Source organism: Mastigoproctus giganteus, chromosome 7 (genome assembly GCF_048544385.1).
Source record: "Mastigoproctus giganteus isolate SK-2022 chromosome 7, ASM4854438v1, whole genome shotgun sequence".
Classification (NCBI taxonomy): domain Eukaryota; kingdom Metazoa; phylum Arthropoda; class Arachnida; order Uropygi; family Thelyphonidae; genus Mastigoproctus; species Mastigoproctus giganteus.
The window spans coordinates 209,150,813-209,172,535 of record NC_143581.1 but is presented as its reverse complement, the minus strand read 5'-3'; the positions used below and the strand labels follow the sequence as shown (position 1 = coordinate 209,172,535).

Sequence of the window (21,723 nt, the reverse complement as noted above, 5' to 3'; positions counted from 1 at the left end):
TATGAGCAATGCTGGATTGCAGCAGTTGATACACACTGTGTACCCCCAACTGATAACCTGACTGCTACTGCTTCTAGGTTAGTATTAATCCTGGTCTGTTGGACTAACATATAATTATTAACTATAACTGCCACACCTCTATGTGCTTGATCAGCTCCAATTCTATCCTTACAAAATGCTATGTGCTGTTGAATGGATGGATTTTCTTTGGATTTAAAATATATTTCTTGTAAACAAAGACATACTGGTTTATATTTATATAAAAGTACCTGCATATATAGATTTTATTAACACTGACAGTTCTAGTGTATTATTGTTTTTATTATTTAAATTTATCGATTCCTTCTGATGGTTGCCGAAGGGCAGCAGACTTATTAATCGGTTTGAGGGAAGTATCTTCTAAATGAATTCATATTGATGTATTAATTGCTTGCTCTTTTTCTTTTAAATCAGGTGGTAATATATGTACCAAATGTTTCACACAAGTAGTTAAAGACTAAAAGGTATATAGTTATTTCCATATGTGTTAATACTGATTGTTGTTTTGATACTACATAAGCATATTAGACTTTAATAGTGGGTCGTTGAACAAGTGTCACTGTTTCTTGATAGGAAATATTCTGCTTAACATTTAAAGGTAAAGGTGTATTAAATGTCTGAATTAGATTTCTGGTTGGGATTACATCTCCTTTTCTTCTGATTGACATATATTTTATTATAGTTACTCCTTGATCTCTTAGTGCTGAGCAAATTTCTTCCTTGGAAACATGCAACAGATCCCACTGAGATATATCTCTATGTGATGAATTGAAGGTTGCATGTGGAGCTACTGTTAGTGATATTCCATCAAATTTGGTGGCCTCCAAAAGTAGTTCTGAGTGTTTAGTACTAGCTTTCTCTATAAGAAAGCCTCCAGATCTTAATCTCTTTACTGATCATGGGGATCCTGACAACCCTTCTAGTCCTTTTTAGGATAAAAGATGAAATTTTCCCAAGGGCTTGTTCCTCTGTTAATGGATGATCAGAAAACAAGGGACTGCTGTATAAAATATTATTAGGCAGTGTGTGTATTACAAGAATACCCAAAGACAATAAGGTTTGCCTTACTCGTTTTATACTCTTTTTAGCCTTGGGGAGGTAGCTTTCCTTTCATAGTTTTCAAGCCAGCCATGTGGAGGCAAGAGCAGTGCCATCAGTGATCAACCTCTAAAGAAATATTAAAGGTTAGTGTGTTAACACACACACACACACACACACACACACACACACACACACACACACACACACACACACACACACACACACACACACACACACACACTGTTAAGTAGGCTTACTTCTTTACTTTAGATAATTGTATAAATTAGAAGACTAACTCTCTCTGCAATGGAGTGCATTATGTACTGCTTAGAAAATTTCCATGATCACTTGCTTGACAGTCAGAGCTGCCTAAAATATCACACATGGACAAGTAACTTTGAATGGGTGTCTACAGAACCTACCTGACAGGACAGATATGAGATATATATAGTCTCATTTATAGTCTTAAACTTGTGTTGCAATGTATGTGTGCACTTTTGGTAACTTTCTCAACAAAAGAAACCAATTCCCTTAAATTTAAATTTTTTAATGTAATAACTGGAAACAAAACAAAAGTGCATATCAAGATTAAAGAATTGAATATAGGAAATTCAATTATCACTGTTATTAGCCATTTCATGGTAAAAAGTTCCACATTACAAAATCATTTAAATATTGCGTTAAATGAGATATCATTTAAATATTGTGTTGAACAACTGAGTCCTATAAGGAACTATCCTCCAGTTTACAGAAAAAACACTATTAACAAAAAATGGCTAGTGATGACAGAGGCAGATAACAGAAAGCATAAACTAGATATTCTCCTATACATAAGCAAACTCCACAGTGCTGCTTTCATCAACCCAGACAATATAAATTTCACATTACATAAAAATCAACCAACAAATGAAAGAATACACACAACATAAACTATACAGTCCCATGGCATAGCTCTCATTATTGGATATGAAAAAGGACCAACTGTGCTGCTGCTGGTTACAGGCAATACACATCCATAGTACAAGACTTGTCATGAACAGGGACTAATGTTTTGTGTTCATCCTTTGAGCGACCCATGCTACAGTGTGATGGTTCAATAATGGAAGATAGAAGTGAATAGGGAGTCAAGTCTGTCAATAGATCTATTGTTTTTATGCAAATAATGATAGGCATCTTAAGTCACCAGATGTCACTATAAGATCACATGGGTATCGCTTCTTAAATACAGAAGCAAGACATGTACTGTGTGTCTTTCTTCAGTATTTAAGAGACTGCCATTGCAGAAATAACTGTTGATAAAGACTAACTTTTGTCAAAATCTCATGCATTGAGACTTTACTGCACAAACACTGGCCAAAAAAATATGAACCCTTTGTATTAATGGTTACCGTTGTTGTTATGGAGGTTTAATGGCACATAAGCTGCTATAGCTATAATGTGCCTTGGATGGTTGCAGGATAGATGTGCTTTTTTTTTTTTTTTTTTTGGTAGTTGTTGGCGCATCGGCTTCTGTGGCCATAATGCACCTCCCAAGGTTTTTGCAGTACTTTGATCCAAGCCAGATGCGGGATTCGAACCCGCGACCTTTGGGTTGCCAGGCAGGCACTTTACCCACCCGGCTAGCCTGGTCGGCGATAGATGTGCTAAAGTTTGCCTTCAGCCAACATGTGGTTGATTACTGGAACAGGCTTCCATCTGTTGTTGTGGAAGTGGATGGGTTGAATAAATTCAAGGGAGCACTAGACAAATTCTTGGAGGGACAGATGGGTGGAAGAAATGCAAATAGATGCAGAGAAAACTGACATGGGGTGGTGATGTATTACCTCAAGACCACATAGGCTGTTGAACTGCAGTAATCAAATCAGAATGGAGAAAATTCATGATCTATCAAACTCAGAAAAAGGTCTTATTGTGGGTGCATGTTTAACAGGAGATATGATTCAAGAAACAAAAGACAACTGGTTTCTCCAAAGCATCCATCTCAAAGGTTTTTAATGATTGGAGAGAAAACAGTTCTTCCACATCTTAAAGGCAAAAATATGACAGAAAAACAATTCTTCAAGAGCAAAGCCATTGTACTCTAAGGAGGACTGTACTGAAAAATAGGCCTTTAGCCAGTGGGTGGTTAATTGCTGGAACAAACTTCCATCTGTCGTTGTGGAAGTTGATAGGTTGAATAAATTTAAGGAGGAACTGGACAGGCATTTGGAGGGAATGGTGTGATTTTTTTTTTTTTTTTTTGGCTGATGCTGCATAAGCTCGTACATTTGCTTTCTTGCATCACATGCCACTACTACTACTACTACATCTAAATTCAACTAAGCCCAGAAGTGAAGCAATGAACCTGCTTGCCTTGTTAAGACAACACAAGCATCTGGGAGGTGGTATAATAGTATGGGGAATGTTTTGTTAGCACGGACTGAGTCCATTGATACCAGTGAAAGACCGAATGCCATCCAGAGAGTACCTGAATTTTGTATCAATCTATTGCACCCAGCAATGTTACACTTTTATCCCAAAGGTGATGGCCACTTTATGGATGACAATACAACAGTGCATCATGCCAGAATGACTAGAGGAACACAAGACCAATTTCTACCATCTTTCCTGGGCCCACATTCACCTGATCTCAACCTATTGAGAATGTGTGGGATATGATGGAGAGGGTTATTTGGAAATGAAGTCCTCTTCCTTCAACTTTGTCGCAGATATGCAATATTTTGCTGGAAGAATAATTACAATTAGACCAAAACACACTAAAACACCTTACAGAATATACACTGCACCACACACTTGCTGTTATTCAGAACAAAAGTAGCCTGATTCGATACTGAATAAAGGTTTGTATTTTTCTGGTCAGTGCGTGAAATTTTAGTACATCATCTTATTTTATATAGATATACAGGGTGTCTCAAAAATATTGGTAAAAACGTTTAGGGGAGGAAGTAACATCTAAAGGAATGCAAATCGCATAGGAACCCATAACCGGAAACGTGACAGGAAAGTAATAGCAGAGGCACAAGAAGCAGAAATGACACAAGACAGTAATTAGTGGCAAACATTTACTTGACATAATATTAACAATGGAGTACGAGATGGATGCATTTCATGATGTTACAACAGATACTCGAAGATTCCACCATGAGACGCGATGCATGCGTGACACCGACGCAGCATGGATTGGCAGACACGGTCGAACACATCTGGAGTTTCTTTGACAGTAGCAGCAGCGCAGAAGAGTCTCGCCATGAGATCCATTTCCGTCTCCACAGGCGATTCATAGACAATAGATTTGAGGGGCCCCACATAAAGAAATCAAGGGTTGATAAATCAGGGGAGCGTGGGGGCCAGGCAACAGGTCCACCATGGTCAATCCATCGATGCCCAAAACGCCTGTTCAAATGGTCACGAACACACCTTCCATAATGGGCAGGCGCCCTGTCATGTTGAAACCAAATGTTGCGTCTCACATTTGCTGGAACATTGTCAAGTAACCCTGGTAGAACTTGTTCAAGAAAGATACGATATTTAGCTGAGTTCATGCGGGATGGTAACAGGTATGGGCCGACTAAGCAGTCACCGACCATACCTGCCCACACATTTATTGCGAAGCTATGTTGTGCCGCATGGGGGCGCATACCGCGTGGGCCCTCTGCTAATCCATACCTAGGTGCATGTCTGCCAGCTCACAGTTCGTATATCGATGCATGCTCTTCATACGGCAACTATTGCTTGAATGAGTAAACCAGAAATTTTCTCTCTCGCAAACTGATGAACAGCGCCATGTACCGACTTACAGTGACGTTTCCGGTTATGGGTTCCTATGCGATTCACATTCTTTTAAATGTTACCTACCTCCCCTAAATGTTTGTACCAATATTTTTGAGACACCCTGTATAATCTGCTGTATATAGTGTAAATATTGATTTTATGTACAGATTTAAATTAAAGTCAAGTTACAGTTTTGGTCAGTGTTGTACAGATTTTAGCAAGTATAATCCTGCTTATGCTAATAAACTCTGAAATAATTAAATTTAAAATAAAACTGGGATAAATATTTTTACGTTTTAATAAAAAAAAAAAAAAAAAAAAAAGCAAAATTCGGAATTGATTATGGAACCAAGCTGTAGTGGCAATCTCATGTCATATCATATATGCATTCTGTAGTACAGCATTAAGCTTGATTTAGATTAACCACGATAAAATTAGCATAACTGAGTGTTAATAGCAACATTTTTAAAGTATGTAAGGCTTACCACTGACAGGTGTTGATGTGGTATTAAATACAGCAGCAAAAGAGCTCTCAGATACAAAAGGCTGAACTGATGCTTGATGACCTGACAGGAAAAAAAAAAAAAAAACTTCAATTAAGGATTAAAGCGAAATTTATATTGAAAGCAAAATGAGATGGCCTTTATTACTTTTTTTTTTTTTTTTTTTTTTTTTTATTCCCATCAACTCTTGCCATTTCCAATAATTCAATTAATTAATTCAAAGCAGACCAAGTAATTTAGAATCAATCAAGTTTTACATAAAACATAAGCACAAATTTGAGTTTCTTAATTAGATTTAAAACCATTTAGCAACTCAACTATTTACAAAAACAAGTTCAATAATTTATAAATTCAAGCTGAAATAAAAAGTGTTAGGACATTTGCTTTGTGACCAACTGAATTTTCACATATATGTAACTAAGCAAGTCATTCTGAAATAGCATAGCCTGTCTGACTGTTAAACATATTGCCTACCTTTAAAATCATCAGAAAACTGATGATTTAAAAAACTGACGATGACCACTTTCCCTGTACATCCTCATCAATAAATATCATTGACAAAAATTAGAAACAAGGCGGGGCACCTGAACACTGCCTTTAAGTACCAGATATCTTTGTGAAAAACCCTTTGGCAGAGACTGAATAATTTTGCTGCAACAAGAAAAGCCCAAGAGAAGATGTTGCCTTCCCCAGTCCAGAAGAGCCCATGATGCTGAACTCAGTGCATGAATTATTTTGCTACTAGTCATGAAGAAAAAACTATTTTTAATACTGAAAGTGAATGAACAGAGATCTCAGGACAGTGAACATATAAAACAAAAAAAAAAAAAAAACCCTTATGAATTTCCTTATGTATATTAAGTTATAACTATTTAAAAATACTTAGAAAATACAAAAATAAATTTAGCTAAATGATTATGGTACATAAAATTATTCCGTTATAATAATTTACAATGTAAAATGAGAAAAAAAAAAAAATTCAAATTTCATCAGCTCGCAACACTAGCAACCAAGCCAGATTTTGAGGTAATGAACCAGGCATACATGAGGTTCACCATATGGTACAGACAGGTGGAAAAAAGGCCAATGGTGTGCTGGCATGGATTTGTTGACCATTTGTTTACAGAAATAGGAAATCATAATGCAATGGTGAGACATAACTTGTAGTAATGTGTCTAAGTACGGTAACCACAAGTAAAAAAAAGACAAGAGTTTCTGGAAAATGTCCAAAGACAGAGCCAAAAAGGTGCCCCATATGAGGAAGTCTTCAAATGTGTAGGCTAGAGTTTGGTAATAAGATGCCTTAAAGAGATCTGACTGAGGTCTATAATACTCAGAGAGGGCAATAAAATGAATGAAGGTGAAATTTTCATGGTTATAAGTGATCACTGGAATAAGTTACCTCCATGGGTAGTTGAGGCAGATAACTTAGGAAAACTCAAAGGTCAGCTGGATTAGCACCCATATAAGGAATGGAAACATAATTTGGGCTTTATTTTTATTTTATTTCCTTAGTTATTATTTTGCTTGTGAAGCAAATGCTGAGGGCTTCCTTGCCCCATATGAATTTTTTTAAAATTATGCTCATTTTCTTTTCCATAAAAAAAAAAGAAAAAACAGAATAAGCAATTATAAAATTTCATTATAGCATTTTTTAAATAAAACATTATGGCAAACATTAGAAAGTCAAGTAATCCTTACTATTTGTTACTTGTGGAATCCCGAGTGATTGTGGTGGTTGCACTGAACTACCAGAAAATGCGCTTTCAGCAAAAGGGTTGTTTAAAAGAAGTAAATCGTCACTTGCTTTACTAGGTGTGGCAGCTTGGGTTTGAGTAAATGGATCAGCTGTGGGTTTCAATTTTGTTGCTGGGCTACTGATGGCTGTTGATGTTGCCACAGATGAAGGGGGTGGTAAATGGGGTGGTGAGGGTATAGCAACTTGTGAACTTACTGGCTGGGTCTTTTTGTTTGTAGGTGATGAAGCTGTGTCACTGGGTTTTTGATGAGTAGCCAATTCACGCATGCGGCGTTCCTAATAACAAAAGAAATCATGTAAGTTGAAATATCTTTATTTCAATTTTTAATTATTACCCAATATTATTAAAGAATCGCATATTAACACAATTATTGTACATGACAACTTCTGGAAAAGAACAAACAAGTTAAAATAAGATTTACTAAAATTAGGTTACTGAAACTGACTTAGGTTGGCTTAATAAAAAGTTGAAGAGTATTATAGATAAAGGAATCAAGCATCTAACTGGCACCTTGGTATATCTGATAAACCAAATATGGTAAAGTTATGAACTTAAATAACTGTTAGAATCACAAAAGTGTGAAGTTTCCCTCAGTAAAAATATTCACTTTTGATCTTCCTAATTTTTTCACTGGAAAAGTCTGACCATAAAAATATTCTTCATAGTACCATGAATGTCAAAAAACACTGTTGCTATGGTAATTTAATAGTTTGTTTCTTTTTTTTTTTTGGCTGCTCACAGCCCTGATTTTTCATTATACAGTTGGTTTGGAAATTTCTTTTTGGATAACAAGTGCCTTCCCCCCCCCCTTAAAATGACTGGTGAAGTAAAAACAAACACATGCACATGTTGTTATGGTTTTTTTGCAAGCTCCTTGTTTTTATCCTAGCTAGACTAGAAGGGTTTTTATCCCAGTTAAAGATAAAAACCCTTTGCCTTTAAATCATTGTTTTTAAGCTGGTGTTAGAGCACTGGTACTCCTTGAGCATTGCCCAAGTGTCCCACAAAATGTTCCATCAAAAATGAGCACTTACTGCATTGATATTTTGATGCATTTTAAAATAAAATGCATTTTATATCTATACCAAAAGTAAATTTTGAAAATGTAATTAATCTGAATTCTTTTGTTCCCAGCCATGAATTAAACTGTTTTTAGTACTGAAAGTGAATGAACAAAATAAAGTTTATATGTAGCTTTAGTGCAGCAGCATATATGTAACTCTATATATAATATTCTGCCAAAAGTGTTTGTTATTCAAAAAAGTTGAGGACATTGCTGTAAATAAAAATAAACATATTTACATCAGAAGTGTTTTACATTTCATTAATAAGATTAATATTTAGTGGATAACATGTACAAAACTTTCAATTAAAATCAGTTAATTTTTTTACCAAGATTATAAATGATTATTTTCTTTGAATTTATTTTTAAATTAAAACTTGATTAGATAGTATGAATCAGAGCTGTAATGCTCAATACGTTCTACGTTGATATTAATATTTATAAAATAATAAGAGGAGTTTACCTCAATATAGTACATTGAACACTTCCGTATGATACTCTCCAGAAATTAAAACGAAAAAAAAAAAAAAAGAAAAAAAAAAATGAAAAACTTACATTAGAGTAAAAAATAATTAAAAACCAATTTAACACAATTAAAAATATTAAAAAGAATCTAATGAAAATATTCAAAACGATTTTCCTTCTTTTTGAAGCTAACAATGCTTTGATTGTATGTCGTGATCACAGGAATGAAAATTTGTTAGATTCTTTTTAATATTTTTAATTGCATTAAATTAATTTTAATTATGTTAAGTTGGTTTTTAATTATTTTTTACTCTAATGTAAGTTTTTCGATTTTTTCGTTTTAATTTCTGGAGAGTATCATACGGAAGTGTTCTACGTACTACGTATTGAGGTAAACTCCTCTTGTTATTATTTTACAAATATTAAAACTTTATGGACTTTTACATCAACTAGAATAATTTTCTTGGCCTTATCATATCTTTTCCCATATTAACAACTTGTTTTGTCCATAAAGAAAAGCTTGCACTCTAAAAAAAACTGTTCATTTATTAAAATAGGCACAACTCAGTACTATGATAAAACAAAGTACAAAAAGAATGCTATCACAGCTTTTGCTAAGCTAAAGAGGGCTACAGTGCAATTATCACTTATCTTTTGCAGATACATCTTTTAATTCTCCATCAAATTTATTTTTATAAATGCCTTTAAAAACAAAAAATGTATGTCAAAAGTGATTTAGTCCCATGTATTCTATTTTGTTATAAATGTTATAAAATTAATTTTTTTTTTATTTAACAAAGCATGTAGTTTGTTTTACATATCCTTTATAATCAAATTGTGATGAACGTAGTTTTCTGTTAGGTTACACACAGTAGTATTCTATAAACATATGTTTAGATATCTGTCTAAAACACAATACATCTTGCTTTAAATCTTTGGATTAAATTATAACTGTGTGTGTAGGCTAGGAAGAATTAGATAAGCTTCAGTGGAACACGGTAAAAAATATAATGAAAGCCTAGCATGTAAATGAACTATAATCTGAAAAAAACTGCATTCTTGATATGCCAAATGTATAAATGAATATGTTGTTATACATTTGTTATCAAATAACAGCAGTGACAGAACTAAACTTACATGAAATGAAGTATAAAACCATACAAATCATATGCACCTGCATCTGGTTTGGGAATGAAGAGGTATTATCACACATAGCTCAAGAACAGTTTTCACAATAGTGGATTAAACATGGGGGTATATATAGCATATTCATTGTTAGCATGCTGACTATACTAGCTGTTAACATGCTCACAATCAGAATCCAGTGAGCTTCCAACTGTAATACCACTAAATGGCATCATGCATGCCACAGAAGTACACATCTTGAGAGACATGGGAAGGACAAAAAGAAAGAACACTATTCCACACAAATCTGGATCAAAATTTTGAAAGCAAAACTGGCTGAATAATAGCATAAAACTATATACAGGTAAACTGGAAAAAAAAAGTGAAAGTGAAGTATGGTAAACAAGAGCATGTATGTGTGTGTGGTGGGATGTTATGGCTTTCTACAATGAAGTTTCACATTCTTAGGCTAGGAATTACCACACAGGTCATAACCCACAGTGAATGACAGTCTTGTGGCAACAGCAAGTGAAGTAATAGGAGGAGGCCTCTGACCAGTCTGTACTTGTGTTAGAAGTCTGTGAGAGATGTGGCTCTGTTTTCTATTACTGGGAGTTATGAAAGCTGGACAGCTTGTGGGCTCCATTCTGGCCCAAATGACAGGAGGAAGAGAGACTTGAGAGAGAGGGTTACTAAGAGTCTACAAGAGCAAAAAGAACCTGAATCACAGCATTTGCTAAGTTAACTAAAGAGGGCTACAGGGCCCTCTATCACTTATCTTTTGCAGATATATCTGTTAGTTCCCCATCAAATTTATTTTTAAATTTTTTGATGGATCAGATTTCGTTAGCCAGCTGCTATCTGTGTGGAAAGTATGCCTTGGATTCTTTGGGAGTGCTAGTAAAAGTAACCCTGTACATGGGAGGAGGGGAGAGGCACTGCAGCAGGTGGGGGGAATATATGGAGTAGTACAGGGTCTGAGGTATCTCCTAGAGTGGTATCAGAGGTTGGGAAAGAGAAATCCAGGAAGGCAAGACATTTTGGAGTGTCAACATGGAGTCTGTTTACTAACACCCCCTTGACAACACCAAAACCAACCTTAACACCCACACACCTCCCTATGCCTTTTTCCAAAGATGGTATATGTCTGATTGACCTAACAGCCAGCCAGGCCTACTCTGTTTAAAAGTTTTGCACTCCAAACCAAAAGCTTCAGTCTGGAGAATCGCCCTTTATTTGAAGATGAAAAAGCACTCAAGCCTACATTGGTATTATTATTTTTCAAAGAATTTTTCACTCCAAACCAAAAGCCTCAGTCTGGAAAATCACCATTTACTTGAAGACAAAAAGCACTCAAAGCCTACATTGGTATTATGTTTATTTCCAATTCAGAAATAAATGTAATAATAGTAATGCAAGTTTTGAGTGCTTTATCTTCAAACAGCAGTTTACCTATGCATCATGCCACTCAAGGAATACCTTAAATCCCTGCTTTCACCATTTCTTGCAAAAATTGTCACAGCAGAATCTGAATAAACACCTTTTACACCTTTGCCATTTACACCTTCACATACACATCTAAGTTATGGACAGGTTTCTCGGTGATGGGATCTTAATCTACACCACAGGATAGGAATTGTGTAGAAATAATCTGGACAATTCCTATCCTATTTAACAACATCTACTCTAACATTTCTTACTTTTGAACAGGAATAACACTGCACCTTTTTCTTGACATGCTCATGTAAGAGGGCACCTCTTTCTGCACAGGGAGACTGCATTGCTCCCTATAACACCCAAAGTGGCTTAAAATCTATGAAAATTAAAAAAGAACATTTCCCTACCTTATGAATACCCCAATGGTGCTAAAATCAGAAAGAATGGTAAAGAGGTTTATGAAAGAAAATGAAAAGGAAGAAATCAGTTCAGTTCGCCCACACATATACTTAGATCACCTTAAAGTTACAGATATTTGTATAAACAAAGTTTTCAATACAATTTGAATAAATATAAGAAATTCCTTCAAATAAACTACTAAAAGTAGGTTCACACAGTAATGAATTGAAACAAGTGCCTGGTTGGTAGATGTCCAGCTCTGTTCACTTCAAACTTTCCTTTTATCAACTGTTTCATCAATATTAGTGTCTAATATTCCTATATGAGGTAACAGTACCACTGATATATATGTTAGTAAAATCTGATAAAAATGTTAGATCAAGTGATGCTCTTAACATTCATCTGAAAATAGCTCTCGATGAAGCAACTTGTCAATAACTGTGATAAGACTTCAGTACTTTTTTACGGTAGTACAAAAGAACAGAACAGTTCTATTATTCTATATAAATTTATCATATTGATGTTTTCCTGATTATTTAGCCTTAGACAGGATGTTATAAAGAAAAATGTTTTGTTATCTTAAATGTTGTTTGTTATACTGATTACTTATATAACATGTTATTTTTAATTGTTAATTAGTGAAAATGCATACTTACAATGTAATGATGCTTTTGCAATATTTTGTCGTATATTATTTTTTATAATTAAAAATTTCCTGCAAAGAATACTTACACAAGTGTTATTTTTAACTTTTAAAGAGAGAGAGAGAGAGAAAAACATATGTATATAATGTATAAAAGCATAAATATTTTTATAACTTTAAAAAACAATTAAATTCATACTAACCATGTTGTTCCAGTCTGGAACTTCCAATGTTAGAGCCTCATACTAAAGCAGAAAGATGAATTTAAATATCTTTATAAAAAAATTTTATTGGAGCTCAGAATACTAGCCCTTCAAAAAAAAAAAAAAGTCACAACAAAACTCATTTCATGCATAATTAAGAAAACAGGCTTACTGAACAGTTCACATGCAAAGAGTATAGTGATGGATACAAAGAAAATTAACACAGGCATTCCAGAAAGTAATTTTAAAGTGCATAATAAGAGAACCTGGTTTGTTTTTTTATTTACACAAAATAAAAGCCCAATTTTATTTTTGTTTGTTTTCACTTGACTATTTTTGCTGTGTTTCTCACTTCAGAAGCAAGTGAAATACATGTACACAGTTTGATGTAAACAGACTATTACTATATAAACAAGATATAAATAGAAAAAAAAAAAGGAAAAAAAAAAAGAAAAAAGTTTTTTCTGTTTATAAATAGAAAAAAAGAAAAGAAAACAAGATATAAACAGAACCATCACACTTTGAGACATATGCAATCATATGTCTCAAAGTGTGATGATTCTGTTTATAAAACTTTTCAAAATGCCTTTCCCAAAGGTGAGTTTATGAAATCAGGTGACCTTTCCTCCTCCACATATTATCATGCTCTGAGAGAAGGTTTAAAATGTAAGAAATGTTCATAAAAAGCTGCTATTTATTTATTCATTTGTTACTGTAAAGAGTGGTCTTAGTAGAGCAATTCTGTTGACAGTGACAGATGAATCAAAAACACAATGTGATGATGTTGCAATAAAAAAAAACTACTGCTGTTACATAAATATTTCTATAGTGCTAAAAACCATTTAAAAAAAAAAAAAATAGAAATAACTGACTAAGAATTTTAGGTTGCTCATAACAGAAGTTATTCTTTAATAACTACTACAGTTATGAATATAATATTTCATTCTTGTAATACTTATAGCATATTACTCATCAAAAAAAGTTTTTCACTAATAATAATATACAAATGACATTTTATCTTAAAGCTTATATAATATTGTTGACTAACAAGAAAAAATATATATAAATATTCAAATGGCAGATCAGGAGATTATACTTAAAGAAACTTCACTCCATAGATCCCTTTTCATCTTTCTTTTCATTTCAAAGCTTATATAATATTGACTAACAAGAAAAAAATATATATATAAATTTTCAAATGGCAGATCTGGGGATTATATGTAAAGAAACTTCACTCCATAGATCCCTTTTCATTTTCCAGTCTATGAATGATGGATGGAACCACTATATATATACACTGGTGTTCAAAGAAAGTGCATCACCTAGGAATTTCACATTTCTAACCCTTTTTTTGCAATGGCATGTTACATCAATGACTAGCATCACAAATAGAAATATAAACAAAAGATATTTATTAATAGCTAAGGCAAAGCTAAGTAATATTTGAGAGATGCACTGAAAATATTCCAAAATGAGCATCTGAAACCTTTATACAACAGTTTTGATAAACATGACAATTATGGCTGAAATGTTATCAGAAGCCCTCAATTTGCTTCAGTTTATCATTTTAATTTTTAAATTTGATTTTAAATGGAAAACAAAATGAAAAGTTCACCAGATGCAAACGAATATTTAGTTGAACGCCTCTGGTGCTGATGACAGCAGCACACTGTCGAGGCATTGACAAGATCAATTTCTGAAGTTAATCAACTGATAGTTTGTGGTTCCAAACACGAATAATGGCTTCCTGAAGTTCACAAAGGGTCTTTGGTTTCTTTCTGGCAACTGCAGATTCCACTCAATGTCAACAGTTCTCTATAGGATTCAGGTCTGGGCTGTTTCCTGGCCAGCTAAGAGTTGTAATGGGCCGTTCTTCCAACCATTTTTTCAAGTGTAACAAATGTAAACACATTACTGTCAAACCTCTAATGCAGAAATGAAGCTAAAGTAACTACAGAGGTGCCTACTTACACTTTTCGCCCAATGAAAAGGGGCAGAGTCCAGAAAGATGCAGTTACTTAGCAGGTTGAAATGGTTGGTAGCAATTTGCCTTCCAATATAGCCAAGTATCCATTGGCATCTATGGAACCTTTTAAAAACTGCAGGTGACCTACCCCCACTATACAAAATTCATCCACATATCATTTGGCTGGTAGGGAATTTCACTGTAGACAGTCTGGATGGTATTCATCACCACGTCTATGGCAAATCATTTGTCTCCCATTAGAGCCATGCAGGTTGAATTTCTTCTCATCCGAGAAAATAATTGTACTTCCACTGCTCGGGGTCCATTTGACATGCTCCTTACACCAAATTAATTGGGCCGTTTTCATTTTTTTTGTGAGGAGGGGCTTCTTCTTAGGATGACGGGCTACAAGTCCATTTTTGAAGAGGCGTCTTCTGACTGTTACTGCACTTGCTACCACTCCTGTATGTTCTTTCCATTCTCTTTTCAGCTCGGACAAAAAAGCTTTACGGTTTTTAAGGAATAAGCGCTTCAAAATGCGGTCCTGTCTTGGCGTAGAGACTCTTTTGTATCCGGTTCCTTTTTCCTATAAGCAGAACCAGTATTCTTGAGTTTGGAAAGAAATCTACTCACCATCGACTGATTACAAGACACCCTATAATCAATATGACAGAAAGAACATCCTTCCTCACGTAAAGCAACAATAGCTTTCTTTCTTCGTGGCGTCAACTGCACATAACTCGCCATCCTGACACAAGGAATGACTGCAACTCTTGCAGAGCGTGCTTATATAGCTGAAAGTAACAGCTGATGCAATATTATGTCATCACCTACACGTGTCAGGATGGCGAGTTATGTGCAGTTGACGCCACGAAGAAAGAAAGCTATTGTTGCCATATACTTACGTTACTCAGATGGCAATTACAATTTTAAGGGGTGATGCACTTTCTTTGAACACCAGTGTATATATATACATATATATGAAAAAGCAACTAAAGCTATGTGACATCAGCATGAGTCTGTAAACTGCATGTATTCTATGGTCAATTCTATGGTTATTTTGCTGAATGAAATAGTTGAGTTTTCATGAGGAAACCATGCAACCTCTAGAGCAGTGGTCTTCAAACTTTTTTGGTTGCACACCCTTATTTTACTTAAAAGTACTAGAATGATCTCTGGAATAAAAAATTAAATATATAAGTTTAATGTATATATTTTTTATTTATAAATCATTTACATGGAAGGCATATCTAAAATCACCTTTATAAATTCACATATAATTTTAAAAGATCACAAATAAAAAAATACAAAACAAAATTAAATTGAAGTTAAAGTATAAAATGCGTGTACTGGAACATGCACGATTGATGGCATGATCAAATAAAGCCGCACAAACAAAGCTGCATATTGGAGTATTAAAAAAACATTTATAATTTTTATTTTCACTTATGTTTCAAAAAACTAAAGTTTTTATAATAAATATTGATTTATTGCAGTTTATCTCACACACCCCTAGGGATGTGCACACCCAAATTTGGAGACCACTGTTCTAGAGAAACCAACTAATTCAACAAAAGCCTAAAAAAATTCCTATCTTGATGTGATTTGAATCCATGTGCTTTCCCATACAGTGTGAAAAAACAGTAATCTGTGCTAAGTCTCAAAAGTAATGCTTGCAGTCATTTACTGAACATTTGCAAGCATAAAATACAATGTGGTATTACTTTCGGATAAGTAACAACTTGTTCTTGGAAGTTTGATACATCTGTGTATCAGTTCCAATTGTAATCTAGTTCACATGGCTAGTTTTGTATTATATCTATACCGGTGTATGTTCATAGGACAATTTGCATGTTATGCTGGCTGAAAAAACCTAGAATAACTCATGAGGGAAATCCTACTTCCTTCAACTGAGATCTGTTTGAATTCTCTGACAGAATTCAAATCCAGAACTCTGTAAACAATTGATGAAACCAATGTCATGGAGGATTAAAGAATTACGGTAGTGTATAGTGGATATCACAACAGACTGTTACTGTCACCATTAGAGGTATCTCTACATGACATCTCTTTTCAAGCATTTCTGCACATGCAGAAATGCAAGTAGCAGCTGTATCAGACACACGTTATTTTGTCCAAAACTGTAGCACACTAAGCAGTGTATACCATCCCACCTTAAGAGGGAGGGAGTCTTGTGTATCACCTATATAGGGGCACAGTCAGTTCAACCAGACAAGGGATTTGGAGATTATTATCAAGTTTGAACAACTAGTTTGTAGTATTTAAGGTGAACTTTTTATTCACTATTTTTCATTTTATTATAAACTGCATTCCCAATTTATTCACAATATAAATTGTTCAGTTAATCAACATATCTTCCAAAAATGTGAAATTTTTAAAATTAATCATCTAAAAGAAACAACTTGTGCCCTTTTCACTTATGATTTTACTTTCATTGCAGAAGTGAACATAGTGCTTCAACAACATCAAACATACAGTTGATTTGAATTATTTATTAGTTTTAGGAATTTATATTCAGATCTTAATCCCTCCTATGTGGTTGAATTGAAGAGTGCAACATGATCTAACTAGCCTGCCAGACATTTACATCATACTTATGAGTACATGTGTATTAGCATTCTTTTTTTTAATGTTTGTTTTATAAGAAAATCACTTTAAATTTCAGAGGGGACTACTGATCATCTGAAGTGCTGTGGAATGCAGACCTGAAAGGGTATTATAACAAACTTCAGTCAGATGTACTGCAAGAACTGAGTTCAAAATAGAATTGTTATCTAAACAGTGAAAAGTAAAATCAAGTGTTAGACCTTACACCTTCAAACAGCATCAGAAGACTTTGAAGAGTAGAAAATATCTTGACACTAATGAACTTCCTATTTTAGGAATTACAACCATCATCTGTGAATTTGAGAAATTTATTTTTGTTTCATTTAAAATATTCCTTTATCCATAATTTCTTCTGCTTCCTTGTCTTTTGACTCCATTTAATAAATAAATATGCAGTAGAGATTCCATCTTAAACAAGCAGATCCACAGACCAACTCAAATGTAACTGGCTTGAGGCAATGTGTAGATAGCAGAAGGGCATTTCTCACATTGCATGTGCTTTTGTGCACAAAAAAAGAGGCACTGTGTAGATCCACTTCAACTGTGGCAGTGACCATGGAATCTCCATGCATCACCACATTATGGAATACCAGAAATGGGTCAGAGCTCAGAAAATGACCTGTCAGTGCAAGACATACCAGAAGGGTGGTTGGTGGGTCAAAGGATAAAGTGAGTAATCATAGATCTAAGTTTGGCTTCCATGCCAAGGAATAAAATGGAGTGAATAATTAAAGAAGCAATGCAAGATCATCTCAATTAGTATGGAGCTACATTGCAATTAAAGCATGGATTTGTTAATGGGAGTTCATGCTCACCAATCTGATTAGGTAGTATGAGGAACTACATGAAAAGAATAATTTTGATATTAATATACTTAGATTTCAGTAAGATTTCAAATTTTGTTGTAAATTAATATAAGTTGTATAAATTCAATCAATTTTTCATTAAATGCAGGTTACTACTATGAATGAATATAGGGATAGTTAAGTGATAGGAGGCAAAGTAATTAGAGATGACAGCTGCTCTTTATGGGTTAATGTTATGAGTTGAACCTCTTACTGTTCTTAATGATACCTATGTATTTTTAGTTTAATATCTCAATTTACTTTTGATATGAAAGTGGGCAAGTTAATGACATTAATCTAGGTATACTAATTCAATGAGGTCTAGATAAACAAGATTCTATATTCTACATGACAGACTGAAAAATGGCAACTGAAGTTTAATGTTGACAAAAGTAAGGTACAGTAGAATTCCAGTTACCCAAACACAAGTTATCTTTTATTTTTTTAGCTTCATTTTAATCAAAGAAACTGACATTTACTGTAAGGGTGGGGGAGACTGTTCACATGATTATAATAAAATCATAATTTCACTTATAAAAGGCATTACGAATGAAGCAAAGAAGAGCAAGTTTCATACAAATTCACCATTATATAAATAACTGAAAATAAGAATTTTTATGCATCACATCAATGTGGTTTGTGTTATAAAATGATGACATGAATAATCTACCTAGCCAGCCCTCCTTATCCCCAGACATGAATACTTAGCTTTTTTTCATAATCTTTTTATTTATGATTTTTATAGGCTTTGTTTTTTAAATGTTTATTTGTATAGTCTATCAATTTAACTTTCCAGAAACATGGGTTTTCTTTATGCATTTCAGTGAACTCTTATATGGACACTTTAATACCAATGTCCAGAATTGAATATAAAGCACTAACTGCATATCAGCACTGTATATTATTTTCATAACAATTCAGGTTAATTTTTTTGACTGGATGAGAAAGTAGTTTCATCATTAAATACTAATATATATTCTTGCTCAGATTAAGAACCTGAGGGGCATAGACTGAGGAAAGATCATTGTAGAATAAGATGTGTGGAAATGTGACTTTAGCCAAGTGTGTAGTCGATTGGCGGAACAGACTTCCATCTTTTGTTGTGGAAGTTGATAGCCTAAATAAATTTAATGTTGAGCTGGACAGGCATTTGGAACGAATGGAGGGGTGAAATGGGAGGGGTGTTTTTTTGGGCTGATGCTGCATAAGCTTGCTTTCTTGTATTGTATGCCTCTACTAATGCTAATATCTAAATAAGCAGAAATTCAATATAAAGCGGGGGTTATGACAATGAATATATACCACTGAAACCAACAGCCATCGTAGCAGAAAAAGAGGCTAACATCTTTCAAGCAGTAAAACAGTGGCACTTGCTCTAAAACTGTATAAGCATGTACAGTACATGTGTAAATAATTGTAAATTGCTATAATTTTCTGTAATTAAATTTCTCTGTTTCTTTTTTTATAAATATAGTTAATTTAAAATTGATTATCTGAATAACTTTCCATCCCAGTTGTTTTGGATAACCAGAATTCTACTGTTAGACTTATACTCTAATCAAGATCAGCAGACTCATGGTCAGTTTTAGTGTGACATAGCTGTTTCATTGATATATGAAATAGCTATGTCACACTGTTTCACTGACATATCCTCCAAACTGGGGGTATTATATTGATGCTGTGTATTATGTTATCAGCATGCTGGCAGGCGACTGATGCTGTTTTGATATCATCCATACATTGGAAGATGATCCCCGGCCATCTCCATGCATCAGGAATGATAACCAACTAGTGGTGGTATATGTTATGCTAGAAATTACCTGTTCTTTGCCACTACAATATTGTGATAGATGGTGGGATTGCCAGGAAAGCTGGCTGGGACTGCCTTCTTTAATAAATAAATGAAAAAAAAAAATGTACCGCATCTGGGTAGCACCAAATTCAAGGTAGTTGATAATGAAAAAGACCTAGGGATAATTATACAGTTTGCATGTTCTCTGAGCAGTGTGGACAGGCTGCTAGAACAGCTCATGGGTCTTATTAATGATATACAGAAACTTTATCAGCAGGGACAAAAAGAAAGGATTACCTCACTGTATAAAGTAAAGTCTTAACCAAACTTTGAATACTGTATTCAAGTTTGGAAACCTCATTTTTTCAAAGACAGTTCTGTTTGAAACAGTGCAAAGAAGAGCAACTAGATTATACTTGAAAACAAAAAAAAAAAAAATTCTTACCAAAACAGACTGGAGTTCTATAAATCACAATGTCTGCAAAGTAAGCATCCATAAGGTGACATAAATAAAGTACTTAAGGGGATGAGTAAACTAAATACTAACATCTTTACTCTTTCTCAAACACATAAGAGAACAAATTTAAAACTGAAAAAGGATGATTGCAGAAATTTGCCTTCAGCCAGAGAGGTGATTGTTGGCATAAACTTCGAATTAGTGTTATAGAAGTAGATTAAATTTAAATAGGATTGGGTAAATTATTAGAAGGGATAAGCAGATTAAGTGGGTAATTATTATTATTATTTTTTTTTTTTTTGCTGCTGTATAAGCTTATATTCTTGCATCATTTTGCCAGTACTAATTCAGAAATAACTTACACAATACCTCAATGTCCAGAGTATTAGAGTCTCATTAAGTTTGAATGGGCAGAGGCAAGCAGTGCTAGTCAAAATAACATCCAAATACAACTGTAGGACTACAGTAACAGTTCTACATAAGCCTATATACAGACTGTTTTGTCTATACTACAACGGAAAAGTCAGAATGACTGCATGATGCATGCATGTGCACCACTACTGCTGTTGTCTACATGTAACAGTAATAAAAGCAAGCAGTGGGCAAAGCAGCAGATGCTGCAGTACTGGAAAAGAGAGGTCTGATGATTGAATTTCAACAAAAGCATGGGAAACAATCAACAGGAAATTGCTGTTCCCACTGTGCTCAGCACAGATATTCTAGTGAGAAATGTGATATGGTGTGAGATATTTCATCAGATAATACAGCCTTAATACCTGTAGCAAATCAGTGAATGTTACTGATTTGCTACAGGTATCATGGGCTAGATGCATCCCATCCTGGTAAATCTGCTTCCAGAAGGAACACACCATACAATCAGGTCTGCATCACACGATAGCCCATGAATGGCAGAACCTCTCCCACTTTTTAGCATACAGTCACAAGATTAACCCAATACAGCCTTTGTGGGATGACATCAAAGAATTGTATGGCTCTGCTCTGGGACTTACTTCAGTCTACTGTCTAGGTGTCAGGGGATGTATTCCAGTTTTTATGATGAAATACACTGGAGTAACTTTACCATCACCTAAGCTGAAGCATGAATGCTACAAAGCATGTTCACATCAGCATTAGGGTTGCTTTCCTAATTAAACTGTCCACTAAACATATAAAGTGTATTTTAATGTTTCATAAGAGTTGAAACATATTAAACAATAATATTCACACAGGAGAGTATTTACAGAGGTGAAGGATACAAATCCATTACTTGTTAACTAAAATCACAAATACATGATATTAGCTAAGTGCACCCTGTGTGATCAGACTACAATCTTTTAATGATATATATTTGAAAAAATATTTAATATCAAAAAACACTGTATTTCACTTTTTTTCTGCAAAACACTAAGGTCAATTAATTTTTAAATGCATAATAACAACTGAGCTTTAATTATTACCACCACCAAGAAACCAGATTCTCTAAACAAAAAACTAACATTGTACTATTGCTGAACATGAGCAACACAGTTAGTATACCAAAGCAATATATAATAAGAAAGGGGCTAAATATCCATTAGCATGCTGCA

The 21,723-nt window shown here is 34.1% G+C and overlaps 1 protein-coding gene across 6 annotated transcripts in view; it reads right to left on the bottom strand.

The window, feature by feature from the left end:
* The window catches only part of LOC150083636 (phosphatidylinositol-binding clathrin assembly protein LAP-like), a 162,471-nt gene that overhangs the window by 29,651 nt on the left and 111,097 nt on the right, over positions 1 to 21,723 (bottom strand). For 4 of the 6 annotated variants that reach the window (XM_090377403.1, XM_090377406.1, XM_090377400.1 and 1 more), the window contains 3 exons: positions 12,450 to 12,491; positions 7,056 to 7,389; positions 5,337 to 5,417 (listed from right to left, as the gene is read on the bottom strand). In XM_090377403.1, coding sequence (XP_090233529.1) covers positions 5,337 to 5,417; positions 7,056 to 7,389; positions 12,450 to 12,491 — 457 coding nt within the window. The remainder of the gene's footprint in view (positions 1 to 5,336; positions 5,418 to 7,055; positions 7,390 to 12,449; positions 12,492 to 21,723) is intronic. The other 2 variants (XM_090377402.1, XM_090377401.1) reach the window with 2 other exon arrangements.